General features: G+C 43.8%; 1 protein-coding gene across 1 annotated transcript in view; it reads right to left on the bottom strand.

The window, feature by feature from the left end:
• The window catches only part of ALDH8A1 (aldehyde dehydrogenase 8 family member A1), a 210333-nt gene that overhangs the window by 156156 nt on the left and 37567 nt on the right, over window positions 1–16610 (bottom strand). Inside the window, exon 2 of the mRNA XM_078649245.1 lies at window positions 3541–3688. Coding sequence (XP_078505371.1) covers window positions 3541–3688 — 148 coding nt within the window. The remainder of the gene's footprint in view (window positions 1–3540; window positions 3689–16610) is intronic.

Genomic DNA, 16610 nt, shown 5'->3' with positions numbered 1-16610 from the left:
ATAGCAACATTTAGTTATCTCTGCCCAAGGCCGCGGAGCCGGGCCTCAGCATCTCCAGCGCATGAGAGCATTACTGATTAGGTTTTTGTTATTAGTTTAGGTCACAGTTAGCTAAGAAACGAAAACTGCTGCGTCCAGGGTTTTTTCTATTCCTACGAGAGGGGGAATGAGCGAGTGTGACTCACATGAAGAGAGAAGCACCCCAAAATGGTGGCACACAAGCTAAGCTAAGAAAACTGAATAACATCACACGCATAAATGAATAGGTGAGATGGAGAATATAAACGTAAATGCATAAATGAATACATCATTAGTTAGACACATTATGCTAACTCATAAATGTAAATGTAAGTGGGCGGGGCATCGGAAAATGAAACCTATCAATCCACCTCGGGGAACATCCTTTACAACGCAACTGTTACAACGAAGTACCTTTACGACGCAACCATTGCAACGCAACTTTTACAACGACTTGCGCTGGGGGGCGCTCTCGGATAGGGAATAGTTTCCAACACCTTCCCTACTATCCACGGGGACTGAAGTTGGAATAGTAAAGTAATCTATTCACTATCCAGCGCCCCCCAACGCAAGTCGCTGTAATGACTTGCGTTGTAAAACTTGCGTCGTAAAGGCATGCGTTGTATTAGCATGCGTTGTAACGTCATACATCTATGTACCTCATACGTACACATATGTGAAGTTGGGCATAGAAGATCTAGACTTAGTTATGTGCCAATAAATGTTTCTAATGTTTGTTCTTGATGTTTAGTATCACTGATATTCTGCCTTCAAAATTTAGCATGGACAATATTTCTGATGTCAGGGCTCAGAAATTGAAGCTGCCTGTGGTCTTTTCAGTTTAGTTCCTTTAGGGTTATTCGATTGTCAAGACCATAAATGTACTTTAAAATGACATACAAATGTCAATCATGATGTCATAAAAAGTCATACAGAATAAGAACGGCGGGGTCAGAAACTTGGGTAGTTTAGTCAGTGTCTCTGCATACTATAAAGGTCCTCTCCATTTGATTAGGCCTATTCATTCCCATAAAGTTACGCAAACAATGCAGAATGTTTATAACGGACAAGGCATCAGTGCACATGTTCTCAATAAAATTCCATATTTCTTCTACCTTGCATAAATATCCTAGATTGTAAAGTATAATCACACTAACAGAGAATAAAAACTAAAAGAGTAAATACGAGAATTCTAACAAATAAAAACAACCATTTCCAGGCCCACATATCGTTTATGGATAGGTTTATTGATTCATTGCAGATCCTGCTCTTCCGTAAGGATAAACCGTGGGTGAAGTACTACGCTACGCTAGCGTAGTTTGCGCTATTTCACACTACGCGAATTTCACATAGCACAGTGCAAACATTCGCAGTGTAGCGGTCATGTTTTGCTTGCTGTGATCCTCAACGTCAAGTTGACGACCGCGAGCGAGCAAAATGACGTACCTGCGAGACTTTTTCCTCGTTCGCAATCAGTAGCATCAAGTTGCCGATCGCGAGCGTGGAAAATAAACCTCCCGGTGAGATTCTCCACACGGAGAGGTCAGGCTTCTCATTGCGAGTGGTCACGTATGCTCTCTACCGCTCGCGATGAGAAACTACCAGGCCGCATTGAAAAAGCTGTAGCTCGAGTAGAAATCTACTCGAGCGACAGAAAACGATTGCTTGCACTGTGCAAGATGCAGTTTGCACTGATTGCACAGTGTGGACAAGCATTCGGCACTGTGCAATCAGTGCGAACTGCATTTTGCACAGTGCACTATGCAGTTCGCTAAGCTCGCGTAGTGCGAAGTGCATTTCGCATAGCTATGCTTAGCGCTAATACGCGAACTACGCCCACTTCAATCGCCATAACCAGACAGGCCAATAGATATTTCACCACTGAAAAGGTCACCAGCTTGAAGCAATCTGTTTTTAGAATCCTAGCTGCATCCAAGTACATCGTGACACCCAGTTCTCTGCTCAGCAGTAACAGTAATTTCTTCCTCTGGAGGCCATAGGTTGTGCAGATAAAACAGAGGTGATGGATGTCTTCTGGGGGCCTTTGCAGGCTGGGCAATTTTCCCCTCCCAGATGAGCTAGTGCCCATTTAGCACAAAACGGCTGAGGAGGACATAAGTTCCCTTAAGGGTTCACGGTATACACCTAGGGCAGACGAAGCCTGTATTTCAATTGCTTAAGCTCAGATTTCCTAGAGATCTGCCTAAACGCAGTATCAAGATACAGTGGGATCAAAGCGGTGCTCTGTGGAAGTGTAAAAAGGGACCTGATAAACCTGTTTTCTGCTACAGTTAATATGTTAAATTTTTCATACCCCCAGATCTCTGAGCCGAATAAGGCCACTCCCAAGACTTTAACATTATAAATCTTTTGGCTAGAGAAACCCTTTTTGAGTGAGTTTAATTAAAGACCTTCAATAGTCTAAAGATGTAGTGTAGTTGAGAGAAATTTGATTTTTGGACCTCCATGGTCCGTCCAAGTTTGGAGTTAATCATAGACCCAGGTAGTCAAAGTTGCAGGCCTGTTCTATGGGATCTTTGTTGGCAAACAGCTTACACTTTATTTTCTTACTTCTTGCAGGATTAAATGCTGTAAATGTGTTTTTGTGCTATTAAGCTCCAACCCACGTTTGTTACAGGAATTGTTAAACTCATCCAGGAGCAGCCGTAGGCCTTTAAATGATTTTGAAATCAGCTGTATATCATCCACAAGAAGTAAAGTGGGTACGTGCTGGCCTGAGACTTTGGGGGAAACAGCCTCCCTATTCAGCCAATTCACTATGCCATTTAAGCATAACGAAAATAAGGTTTGGGCAAGGATGCAGCCCTACCTCACCCCCTGCAATGTCCTTATGGTGTCAGTGGGTTGGCCCTGCTTCCCCCACCTTCCATTGTGTAATTTTATTTGTGTAACCGTACAAGAATTGCCAATAGATTGAAGGCGATGCACATCTTATCTAAAGTTCCAACAGAAGAGCTCTTGGGACTAGATCAAAGGCAGCACAGAGATCGATGAAAGCGACAAAAAGTTGACCCCTGTTGATTGTTACAACCTTCCAAAAAATTCTATTGAAACGGAAGGTCTGATCACCTGTGCTAATGCCGCATCTGAACCCCACATGGAACCTGGAGATTATGCATTTCTCCTTGGTCCAGTCCAAAAGAAGCACTGGTGTTTGCCTGCAGAAAATCTTCTAAGAACCCTCTATTAGACTAATCGGCGGTAGTTACTGGAGATGCTATGTTTGCCTTTCTTATAAATTGGGGTAATCGCTGTGGTGAGCCAGGTAGGCTAGATCTTCATACCCTTTAATATCAAATTTGAAAGATAATTCATGTCGGGAGCATTGAGATCCAAGTTGGATTTAAAAAGCTCATTTGGGATCCTGTCAGGACTATACAGTATGGTGCTAGTATGATCTCCACTAGCTACAACCCTACAGCATCCCATAACACAGTTATTCCAACCTGTTCCTACATCACATTTTTGATTTTGATTTTCTTGGCGCTCATCCTCACTTACCCTGATCTCTTGACTCAGCTTGTGCAAACTCTTCCAGCCGCTGTTCAATAAGATCCGCCAGCTTGTTCATGATGTGAGATCTTTCTAGAGGGCTTTTGGATGACCATTTCGGAAATGCATCTTTAGCAGCCGATACTGCAGCCTCCACCTTCGAAAACATAATTATGAGTGAGGATGTGACAACTGTCTGGGCATAAAACATGTTGTAGCTCAGTATACTAATAAAGATTTACAACATTACAATTATTCATGATTTACTTGACACATTTATATTCATACACTTCTTGATCCTTATAATTCAATTAGGTTTTTGCAATAAGACAACCCACAAATGTAATTCTTTAGGAAGAAGGATATTTGTGTGCCCTTTACAAGTGCAAAACTTCACGAAATGGGATAGAGAAATGTTTTTTGTTAACAGATAACTGTGCCTGACTATTGAATTAATTACACGGTAAACACTGCAGGAAAAAGGCAGGTGCCTCTTATGAAGAATTTTCTTACAAAAGCATACATATAAATACAAAACCTTTGTGTTGGCTAAAGGTGGTAAATTGAGCAGTTTTCAGATTAAACAAAGTATGAAGTCTGACATTTTAAAATCTGCTAAGTTCTATATAAATCATGATACAAATTTAAAAAAATGTAAAAACATTCTTGGTGTAAGATAACTAACATAACATTATATTTACTACAAACTAGCCATTATTTTTCATGTTTACAATGTTATATTACTATGTTATTATTCCAATATTCTTAATTCTATCCGAGACCAGTTGCCATAAAAGAGGGAACACAACTACTTTTAAGTAATTAAGCTATGTCTTTTCCTGATTATCCCACTTGTACAGATTCATACTTTGTGAAGGTAACTTTTTTTGTAAACAGCACCGTATGCACACAATTCAATCTTTATTCGGTTCCCTGATCGTTCTTAAAGTTAATTCAGTGAAATATGCAACCAAGCCCTACATAACGGATTATTTTAGGGTATAACTTATGTGGCAGTACCCTTAAAGGTAACCTAAGTGAAAGATCCTATTTTGTCAATCCATATTACTTAAGCATTGTTGCCTACTCCTACAGGCTAGAACATATTTTATCTATCCTCCTTACAATTATGGGCCCAAACTTTAGGAAAGGATCCCAAATGGGGTCGAGGTAGTTAACAGCCATTATTGCCCTGTAGGTAAGGGAGATAAAGCCACTAGCACCCCCTCCTTTCCCAGAGCAGTGGCATTTCTACACAAGCTGCTCACTCTCTGTGCTGTCCTTTACCAACCTGTCACATCCTTTGCTTAAGGGGAAGGTAAGCCCAAATTCCTGTCAAAAAATAAAGCGACATGTCAGCTTGTTTCCCCTACTTTTCAATGTTTGTTAGGACTTACATTACCTTTAAGCATAGAAGGGGAGACGCCGGCACAGCATGACATGCAATGCAAATAGCGTATGATACAACAGTGCTGGATTTGGACAGCTGTAGCCAGATGGACAAACTGTTTTCCCTCGCAGACCTTGATTTAAAAGTGTGTAGAGGGAGATGAGATGAAGCAGGGCATGCCAGAGGAGCAAGGAGCTGGAAGCACAGAATATTCCGGGCCTGTATGAGCAGTTAAAGTCTACAAAAGTGAGCAGTCTGATTGCCTGGCCAGCTCTGAACATTCCATCAAGGTTCCTAAAGAACAATAAGGTTGTGACAACGACAAATACTTGTAACCTACTATGGCTTAATTCACAAACTAAAATTCTAATTGAACTAAATTTGGGAAATAATTTCAATCCCATTGTGGTCTCATTGCTCGCTAGATCCACCGAGAAGCATATATGGCCTGACTTCTCTATAATCAACTGAGCTGGAATTGTAGGCCCATGTTGAATTAATTTACCACACTGGTACCTGCTAGTGGAATTTTAAATGCTATAAAAGTTACCAGCTGCTGGGCTGACAGAAAAGAGTCCCACTAGGAAAACAAAAAAGTAATGGTTGGCATGCTTGCTGCCGCGGGTAATTGTTAGGAGCAGGATGCCAGTTAATCGTTTTTTGTCCACCATGCCACGGTGGGAGCAGAACCCCGTAAACCCAATATTTAAGACACCCCAAAATTTGAATCACCCTGAATTTACCACATTTAGTTCCATCCAATGTTTGATATTGGGTTAAAAGGCACTCTCCTCAACATCAATTTAGCAGAGTAATAATCATAAGTAACAGACACCAACCACTCAATAACCGAGTTCTAGATCAGAGGAAAGGTTAAAGGGTTTTATTACAAAAACCTCAAAATCAAATGGTTCAGAATAAATGCCACGAAGGCTCAAATGTAGTTGTAGAGAGTAATAAGAATCAGAAATAATTTCTAAGCTCCCAAATGAACAGTCAAATCATAAAGAAATCAGCCAGCATCACCGGTAGAAAAGGAAAGTAATCATGGCCAACCACCAAATCAAGGGTTCTTATACACAATTTTTGCTTTTAGAAAAATGCAATCTCACCATGGCATTATCACAAGTAACAAATTATTCAGCAAATCCGAGTTTTCAGTGTCACTTCTAAGTTCATAAGCACTAACCCACTTTAAGAAATCATTGAGCATCTTCTGTGTTGTTGCTATCCGGAAATGTCCAAGGCAATATGAAACATTTCAAAGAAGTACAATCATGCTCAGCAATTGAACTAGAGCAGAAGAGGTCCTAAGAAGTGGCACCGTTAGGATCACTAGAAAGTAAATTTACACTACATGCACATTGTAAAACCCCATTACATAATTTTCTCTCCTGTCTGCAGAGATTGTGAGGACATGAGTTGCATGGGGAAGGAGATGTCAGGGGAAGAGCAGTGAATGATAGAACAGCATCAGAACAGCATCTGTGTTATCAAATAGGGCAATGGTCTGAAAACGACACCAATAAACACACTTCTATATATTATATGAAGGGGTCCATTATGATCGCGGAAGGACTTGAGTCCGTCCGCGATCACCGAGGGGAGGGAACCTCTGCATGGGCATGCGGAGTTCCCTCCTGTGCAATTAGGATGTGACTGCCACCCTGGCGGTCACATCCTCTATTTGTAACATTGCGGCGGGTGCGGCTTCAAGCTGCACCTGACGCAATGTTACAAATGCATACATTGCATTTGTATGCAGAAAGCGGCAGGCACCGCGCGGTGCCTGCTGATTTCTGCATACAAATGCAGGGGGGTACCATAGGTACCCCCCATGTGCACCCCTCCCTTCACCCCTGGGGGCCCGCAACGGCCCCCCAAACAAAAGTCCGTATGCCTTTCCACGGCGGAAATGCCGCAGTGGAAAGGCATAATACTCCAGACATCCTAATATGCCTGGCGGTGTCTGATAGACACCGCCAGACATGTTAGAGCTTTTCCGCCGCGGTTGTAAGCCGACCGCGGCGGAAAAGCGGCGGACTGAAACCAAGACCCACCAGCCATCCTAATTTGGCGGTGGGTCTTTGGTGGGTCCGCAGAGGATTTTCCGCATCCTCCGGGCCGGCAGTGGCTTCCGCCGGCCCGGAGGATGCGGAAAATCCTCCATCGTAATCAGCCCCTAAATTAGTTTTCGACTGCATTAATTTTAATTCAACATTTGCGCATTGGATCCATAATAAACCTCATTATTCGTCATTGTTATTTATTTCACGGAAATATAAACCCAGAAAAACACTACCACACCTTGTCAGACAGGATTCAGCTCTGATCCTGCTCCACTTGGAACAATTAAGACCAAACAGACAGGCCAAGTTCCCGCTGAATAGGAAGACAAGAAACCCCAGACTGGTTCGACCTACTTAGACCTCATCAGGGAGGTACAGCTTGCGTCCTGTGTCACAGGTGAGCATTTCATGGGTGGTGCAGGGGCATTCTTGTGAACCCACCATGGATTTTGACACAAACCCATATTTACAAATAGATGTAGACATGAATATGCACCAAAGTGGTGCGCCTGCCTGAGGCTGGTGTAACAAGGAGAAATAAGTTCCCTTGGGCAGCAAGTGCTAGTAATTGTAAATGCTTATTTCATTAATAAACAATTGTTGTTACACTCATCCCTAAATTAGACGAACAGCGCCTCCATATGGCAGACTATTATAAGACTGATGAGTTCATGAGAAAAGAGAAGTACACCTTGTCATCCATATTTAATCAATATTCTTTGGCCGTAGTGATTTATCGGCATGCAAAACCTGCTTCAAGCTTCGTCTCAATGCACTGTGACGTTAACAATTTTACCACAGGAACCTTTTTCTGATTCCACCAGGCTGCACTGCCACACTCATGGTTAGAATCCAATGTATCAATTTCTTGAAATGTACTCTTAATTTAATCCTTATTTCATCATGCTTTTTAATCTGTTTACACTTCATTCATTATCAATTCATTTTACTCAATCTTGTAAGCGTAGTTATTTCATTAAAGCACAGAATTCCATGTAGGGTTCCACTTGACATGTTTTTAATAAAACATCCAAATGCATTTCGGGAAATTACTTCCCTTCATCAGGGGCATCTATAAATACAAAAATAGATCATTATAAAACCATATTCATAACTGTGAACTTAATTGACAATGTCACAGGTCACTGACCATGTCATGAATGATATAATATGTGACATCATCAGCAGTAGATTGCGGGCACGCGAGTTATAGTTAGTACAACTAACTATAACTGAGGAATTTGAATGGTTTTGTATGAGTAAAATGTCCAGCTAACTATAACACCCGTAAAACCTATGCTTTTTTCAGTAAATTTCTAAGTTTTTTTAAATGCTAATTCCTAACTATAACATGTCTGAAACCTATGTTTTTTTCAGTGAATTTGAAAGGTTTTGTAAATGACAATTTTTAAATGTATTAATTGTTATATTTCTTTTTTTAGTACTGAGTTACTACATTTTTTAAAACTATTTATTTTTAGATATTTTATTTTTTTAATTACATTATAATTACATTATACATTACAATACAAAATATACTTTCTCAGAATGAATTACTTTAGTTTAAATACTTTGCAAATAGACTTTTAAGTACAGTAGTTACAGTTGTTGCAATGGGAAACACAATTTCAAACACAATGCAATATTGAGCTCAATGTGAATTTCTGGTTAAATGCAATTAGTTACTTTATGGATTAATTTTCTGACCACAGGACTGGATCCTAGATTCAGTCCTAGGACATCTCCTGTAAACAGTTGAGTAAAAGCATTTTGGTTACAGAAGTGATTTTTAAGGAATATTAATTGTATTTTAAAAGTTGACACAAAAACTTTTTCACATAGAATCACCAATGTTATCCTACGGGAGGAAATTCAGTAGCAGGTAAGTAGTGTTATTGTTACTTTTTCTTACTCAGTCGTGGATCCTGGATCCAGCACTGGTGCACCTCCTGTAAACAGTTGAAAGAATGCGTTTAAGTCATACAGGCGATTTTTAAGGAATATTTGTAGTTTGGGGAAATCAACACTTAGAAACTTTTCTGGTGAAAACCAGACAATGGATTCCTATGGAAGGAAATACAAGTTACTGGTAAGTACGGTTAGAATTACTTTTCAAGGTCAGTGCTAGGCTAAAAGATGCAGCACTGGGTTCTCTCCTGATAACAGGTGAGTAAATCGGAATTGGTTGTTCGGATGATTTTAGGTGAATATTTTAAAGTTCCAAAACTCCACACGTAGAAGAATGTCCAAGTGAAACCAGTCAATTTTACCCTATGGAAGGAAATTCAAGTTACTGGTAAGTATGGTTTGAATTACTTTTCAGGATCAGTACTGGGCTCAAAGATGCAGCACGGAGGTCCCTCCTGATAACAGGTGCGTAAATCGGAATCCAACTGATTTTAGAGGAATATTTGTAAGTTTCAAAAATCGACACTTAGAAACTTTTTCAGCAAAAAGCAGGTGATTATATCCTATGGAAGGAAATTCTAGTTACTGGTAAGTATGGTTAGAATTACTTTTAAGGATCAGCACTGGCCTCAATATGCAGCACTGAGCTCTCTCCTGATAACAGGTGAGTAAATTGGAATTCATAGTTCGGCTGATTTTAGAGGAATATTATAAAGTTCCAAAACTCCACACTTAGAAGAATTTCCAAGTGAAACAAGTCAATGTTAGCCTAAGGAAGGAAATTCAAGTTACTGGTAAGTACGGTTAGAATTACTTTTCAGGATCTGTTCTGGGCTCAAAGATGCAGCACTGAGCTCTCTCCTGATAACAGGTGAGTAAATCGGAATTCGTAGTGCAGCTGGTTTTAGAAAAATACTTGTAAGTTCCAAAACTCCAAACTTAGAAGAATTTCCAAGTGAAACCAGGCAATGATATCCTATGGAAGGAAATTCAAGTTACTGGTAAGTACGGTTTAAATTACTTTTCAGAATCAGTACTGGGCTAAAAGATGCAGCACTGAGGTCTCTCCTGATAACAGGTGAGTAAATCGGAATTTGTAGTTTGGCTGATTTTACTTCGGTCCAGTATATATAGAGCCACTTTCCTACACCATCCCTTCCCTTCAACAATGTGCAAACACGCCCTCTGGCCCGTTTTAACTTAGGGAAATAATTCCCCTTCACTCCTGAGGGTCCCTAGAGCCCAACTAGCCCACTAGGTACACCCAGTAAGCGCCACAGAGCCGAGTAGCAGAGACATGTAAAAAGGGGCACGGCCTGCACCACCTCTCTGCAACGCAGAGCAGTGGCACTTCCTGGAAGCACCTGGTGGGCTGTTTGCACACATCACCTCAGGTCCCATCCCCTCCCTTCACCACTGTGTAAACGCACCCAGTGGCAGTTCTAAGTTGAGAAATTAAGTCCCCTTCAATCCCAAGGGCCCCTTGGGTCAAACTAGCACACTAAGTACCTCCAATAAGCGCCAAAGAGCTGCATTTCAGAGAGGTGTAAAAAGGGGCATGGCCTCTGAACACCTGTCTGCAACGCAGCTCCCTGGCACATACTGGAGATACCTGTTGGGCTATTTGGCCCTCAGGGACCCTCAGTTTTGAAAGAGAATTAATTCCCCAACTTAAACCATGCCATGGGGCGCGTTTGCACAGTGCTGAAGGAAGGGGGCGTGGCCTGAGGTGACATGCCTGCAAACACGCCCTGTGGCGTGTTTTAAGTTAGAAAATTCATTCTTCCTCAATCCTGTGGGTCCCTGGGGGCCAACTAGCCCACCAGGTACCTCCAGTATATGCCAGGGGGCTGCGTTGCAGAGAGGTGTCCATAGGCCACGCCCCTTTTTACAATACTCTGCAACGCAACTCCCTGGCGCTTACTGGAGGTACCTGGTGGGCTACTTTGCCCTCAGGGACCCTCAGGATTGACAAGGAATTATTTCCCCAACTTAAACCATGCCACAGGGTGTGTTTGCACACTGTGAACTCAGGCCCCGCCCCCTCCCTTCACCACTGTGCAACCGCGCCCCGTGGGGGATTAACTCCCCTTGAATACTGAGGGTCCCTGGGGTGCAACTAGGCCACCAGCTACCTCCAGTAAGCGCCACAGAGCTGCGTTGCAGAGAGGTGTAAAAAGAGACGTGGCCTCTCTGCAACGCAGCCGCCTGGCGCATCCTGGAGGTTCCTGGTGGGCTAGTTGGCTTCCAGGGACCCCCAGTATTCAAGGGGAATTTGTTCCCCCTCTGCAAACGCGCCAGGGGGCGCGTTTGCAGAGTGCTCCAAGAAGGGGTCGTGGCCTCGGCGCAATGCTGGTCTTTTCTTTTTTTTTTTAAGAAGAGCTGCTGTGTAGCTCCCCTTCTTTTTCTCATTTTATGGCCCTGGGGACCCCATCACCCAGGGCCTGCCTCCTAATTTATTTTTTAAAATCTTAAAATTCAGGAAGGGGGCCGCGTGGCCTCCCTTCCGAGGTCATAATCCCCCCGGGGACCCCATCCCCCGGGGCATGGCCACTTTTTAAAAATAATTTGGAGGGGGGCTGCGTGGTCCCCCACCTCTGGCCATTTATGGCCCCGGGGACCCCATCCTCCGGGGCCGACCTTTCTCTTTTTTTTTTAAATGTTATTTATAATTTGGGAGGGGGGCGCGTGGCCACCCGTTCCGGGCCACTTCTGGCCTGGCCATTGTTTTCTAAAAACATTTTTGGAGGGGGGCCGCGTGGCCCCCACCACTGGCCTATTATGGCCCTGGGGACCCCATCTCCCGGGGCCGGCCTGCCTCTTTTTTTTTTTATTTGGAGAGGGGTGCCACTTGCAGCCCCGGGGACCCCATCCCCGGGACTGGCCCTCTTTGTTGGAGACCATGGGGGGTCCCCAATCCCCCCGCGATCCCAGCCGGTTCCTCGCCTCCTGCGGGAGCCGGCATTGCTTTTCCACATGGGGAGCAGCTAACATGCAGCTCCCCATGTGGAAAAGCACTCTCTTCAATGAAGCAAAGCAGTTTGCAATGACAGGGTGAGAGCTGCGAGGCTCCCGACCTGTCATTGCAAACAGAAGTGTCCTGGGGGTGGGCACCCCGGGACACTGCAGGAGACGGTCCTGGAGGGTGGCGGTCCCCAGGCCCATTACAAGGCTCCAGGAGGGGGGCCGCGCTGCCCCCCCAACATCTTCAAAGTCCTGGGGAGGTGGTGGTCCCCGGGGCTTGGGGTCCATCATGGACCCCCACATTTTAATATTTAGAGCCCCAGGGAGGTGGCGGACCCCATGGCATGTGGGGGGGGGTTCAAGCTCCCCCACACAGGGCTTTCTTAAAATGAAAAATAAGCCCCGGGGTGGCGGTTCCCAGGGCTGCGGGGGGCTGTGTGCCCCCCCGCAATCTCAATGAAGTTGAACCCCGGGGGTGGCAGTCCCTGGGGCTCGGGGGGCCTTAAAGGCCCCCCAACATTATAATATTAAGGCCCCCCCACACAGGGCTTTTTTAAAATGAAAAATAAGCCCCGGGGTGGCGGTTCCCGGGGCTGTGTGCCCCCCGCAATCTCAATGAAGTTGAGCCCTGGGGGTGGTAGTCCCCGGGGCTCGGGGGGGCCTTAGAGACCCTCCAACATAATAATATTAAGGCCCGGGGGTGGCGGTCCCTGGGGCTGCGGGGGGCACTGTGCCCCCCGCAATGTCAATTACGTTGAGCCCCAGGGGGTGGCCGTCAACGGGGCTTAAGGCCCCCAAAATCATACTATTAAGCGTAGGAGCCCGCGCTTTGTTTTTTTTTATCTGCAAGATCCAAACACCCTGCGTGGATTTTGCTGATTTAAAAAAAAATCTTTTTTTGGGGCCATGTGCCCCCAGCAAATCTACATGCTTTTGCCCCTGGGGTGGTGGTCCCCGGGGCAGTGTGGGGGATATTGGGCCCACCCACACTTTTTATCAACATGCCCCTGGGATTTGGCCCCCCGGGGGCTAATTAGCATCGAAGCGTGGGAGCCCGCGCTTTGTTTTTTTTATCTGCAAGATCCAAACACCCTGCGTGGATTTTGCCGATTTAAAAAAAAATCTTTTTTTGGGGCCCTGGGGGTCCTTGTGGGACCCCCTGAGCAGGCCTATTGGGTCAGGGTGTTTCTACCCTGCCCCCTTTTTGCGTTTTTCCCCTTTTTATATATAGGTTTCTTGTGCCTCGGTTCTACCGAGGCACAAGATGGTTGCCAACACTTCCTGGTTTGGAGTGTTGACATCCAATTAGAATACAGCTCGTGCTCGGCAGGGTGAGTGGATCCTGCGTGGCCATAGATATATCTATGATTTTACTTTTAATTTTCTCAGGAACTACTAAACGGATTTACACCATTTAACCAAAAGGCACGAGTGTGAACCAAACTCTTTGCCAAATTTGGTGTAATTCCGTTCAGCAGTTCGGGCTGTAGCCATGATTAACGGTTCCTATGGAAATTTGCATTGGGAAAACAAGTTTGGAGACCCCCCTTTTTTCTCAGCCCCCGCTTCACAAATCACCCCGAGACTTACAGGATAGGAGTGGACCGGATAGGGCCACCAGTTTTGAGAATTGCGCGAAGATTCGTTAACCGGTGCCAAAGTTATTCCAAATAGAATTTTGTGGATTTCCTATGGATAATAGGTCCTAACTATAACTAGGTAATGTAATATATATACACATATGTATATACACATATGTATATATATATATATATATATATATATATATATATATTAATTACCTACTGGCGGTCGCCAGTAGGTAGTTATAGTTAGGACCTAGTTTCCATAGGAAATCCGCAACTTTCTATTGGGAATAACTTTGGCGCCGGTTGACGAATCTTCGCAAATTTCTCAAAGAAGATGACCCGCTCCGCTCCGCTCCTTCCCTGAAAGTTTTGGGGGGATTCATCAAGGGGAGGCTGAGAAAAAAGGGGGGTCCCAAAATGTGTTTTCCCCATGTTATTTTCCATAGGACCTTTAGACACGGCTACAGCCCGAACTGCTGAACGGAATTACAAGAAATTTGGCAAAATGGTAGAGTCTGGTTCGCAGATCACGCTTTTGCTTAACCTCTTGGATGCTCGGCATATTTCCCTGCTGTGCTGAGAAATCGTAAATCCCACATATCATGACGAGCTGGGCTCGTCATGAGCGTGCGAGGAGGCTACTTCATGACGAGCCCAGCTCGTCATGAGCGTGGAAGGGGTTAAACGGTGTAAATCCCTCCAGTAGTTCCTGAGAAAATCAAAATAGAAAAAATATATGTATCTATAAGCGTGCACCGTGCGCTCACCGTACGCGCACCTTACGCGTACGGTACGCGTACCTTCGCGTGCACGAGCTGCATGCTGATTGGCTGCCACTGTCTGTCAACACTCCAAACAGAAATTGTTGGCAGCCATCGTGTGCCTCGGTAGACTGAGGCACAAGAAAGCAGAAAAACAAACTTGTAGAACTTCAAAAAAGGGGCAGGGTAGAAGCACCCTGACCCCCTAGGCCTGCTCAGGGGGTCCCACAAGGACCCCCAAGGCCCCAAAAATGTTTTTATTTTTTTTCAAAAATCGCACACCCCGCGCTTTTTGAAAAAATAAAATAATTTTTTTGGGGGCCTTGGGGTCCTTGTGGGACCCCCTGGGCAGGCCTAGGGGGTCAGGGTGCTTCTACCCTGCCCCCTTTTTGAATTCTAAACCTTTCCGAGCACGAGCTGCATGCTCATTGGCTTTCAACACTTCAAACCAGGAAGTGTTGGCAGCCATCTTGTGCTCGGTAGACCGAGGCACAAGAAATCAGAAAAACAAACATGTAGAACACAAAGAGGGGGCAGGGTAGAAACACCCTGACCCCCTAGGCCTGCCCAGGTGGTCCCACAAGGACCCCCAAGGCCCCCAAATTTTTTTTTAAAACCTGGTCTGTTTTTTTTTAAATTACCCCCCGGGGGGACCAAATCGCGGGACATAGTGATAAAGAATCCCCCTCACACTGCCCCAGGGACCGCCACCCCCCGGGGCAATGCAACGCAGCCCCCTGGCGCATACTGGAGGCTCCTGGTGAGCTAGTTGGCCCCCAGGGACCCCCAGTATGCAAGGGGAATTAGTTCCCCCTCTGCAAACGCGCCAGGGGGCTGCGTTGCAGAGAGGTGTAAAAAGGGGCATAGCCTCATTACACCTCTCTGCAATGCAGCCCCCTGGCGCATACTGGAGGTTCCAGGTGGGCTAGTTGGCCCCCAGGGACCCCTAGTATGCAAGGGGAATTAGTTCCCCCTCTGCAAACGCGCCCGGGGGCTGCGCTGAAGAGAGTTGTAAAAAAGGGTGTGGCCTCATTACACCTCTCTGCAATGCAGCCCCCTGGTGCATACTGGAGATTCCTGGTGGGCTAGTTGGCCCCCAGGGATCCCCAGTATGCAAGGGGAATTAGTTCCCCCTCGGCAAATGCGCCAGGGGGCTGCGTTGCAGAGAGGTGTAAAAACATTTTTTTTTCAATTTATATTAAAAATATGTAATGTAATTTAAGAAAATAAAATATCTAAAAATAAATAATTTAAAATAATGTAGTAAATCAGTATAAAAAATATTACAATTAATACATTTAAAGATTATCATTTACAAAACCATTGAAATTCACTGAAAAAACCATAGGTTTCAGCCACGTTATAATTAGGAATTACCATTTAAAAAACCTTTGAAATTCACTGAAAAAACCATAGGTTTTACACACGTTATAGTTAGGAATTAGCATTTTAAAAACCTTTGAAATTCACTGAAAAAAACATAGGTTTCACACCAGTTATAATTAGCTGGTCATTTTACTCATACAAAACCTTTGAAATTCCCCCGTTATAGTTAGTTGTACTCACTATAACTCGTGCGCCCGCAATCCACTGCTGATGGTGTCACATATTACATCATTCATGACATGGTCTGTGACATCACTGATGACATCATCCATGTGACAATGAAATACACCTCATCACACACTAGTATAATATTTTTCACTCACTGTAAAATAGAAAGTGCCCTATTTCAAACCATTGACACACCAATAGTATTTTCTAAACACCCACTCAGTGAATCATAGATCTATACACATATCTAATCACTACCTATAAATTTAGTGTTATATGCAGTGAATAATTATCAGAACACTAACAAATATACTTATACACCTATTTCAACATTCACACCAGCACACATTGTATTCACTTATAAAAACATCTTATTGATTTATGCAAACAATGGATCATACTTACATTTACTCACCTACACACTTATACAAACACCACTTCATCTATTCATATAGATAGTAACACACACTTAGTGTGTTATAAAATGACTATTACAAATATACAGTTATCCATACAGTGACTCATACAATCACTAAGTCTTAGGCTCACTTAATTAGATATAACTGTAACATACACTGCTTTTTTTCAAATTTAATGGAGATATACTATTGAGAGACATATTTCATCCCCACCACACCGATAAAAATATACACTCTCTGAAACAAGTGTTATAACATGTAGTCTTAACCTCATTTACCTAGTGAATAAACTATTCACAAATTTTTAGGCAATTACACACCCCCCACCAAACCACATAGACATTCATTTACCCATACAAATACTCAGTTAAGAAACCAATAACAAATATAGTCTTTAATATACCAATTAAGTCAAAGCAATAAAG

Source organism: Lissotriton helveticus, chromosome 6 (genome assembly GCF_964261635.1).
Source record: "Lissotriton helveticus chromosome 6, aLisHel1.1, whole genome shotgun sequence".
NCBI classification, from domain to species: domain Eukaryota; kingdom Metazoa; phylum Chordata; class Amphibia; order Caudata; family Salamandridae; genus Lissotriton; species Lissotriton helveticus.
This window is presented reverse-complemented; position numbering and strand designations above follow the sequence as displayed.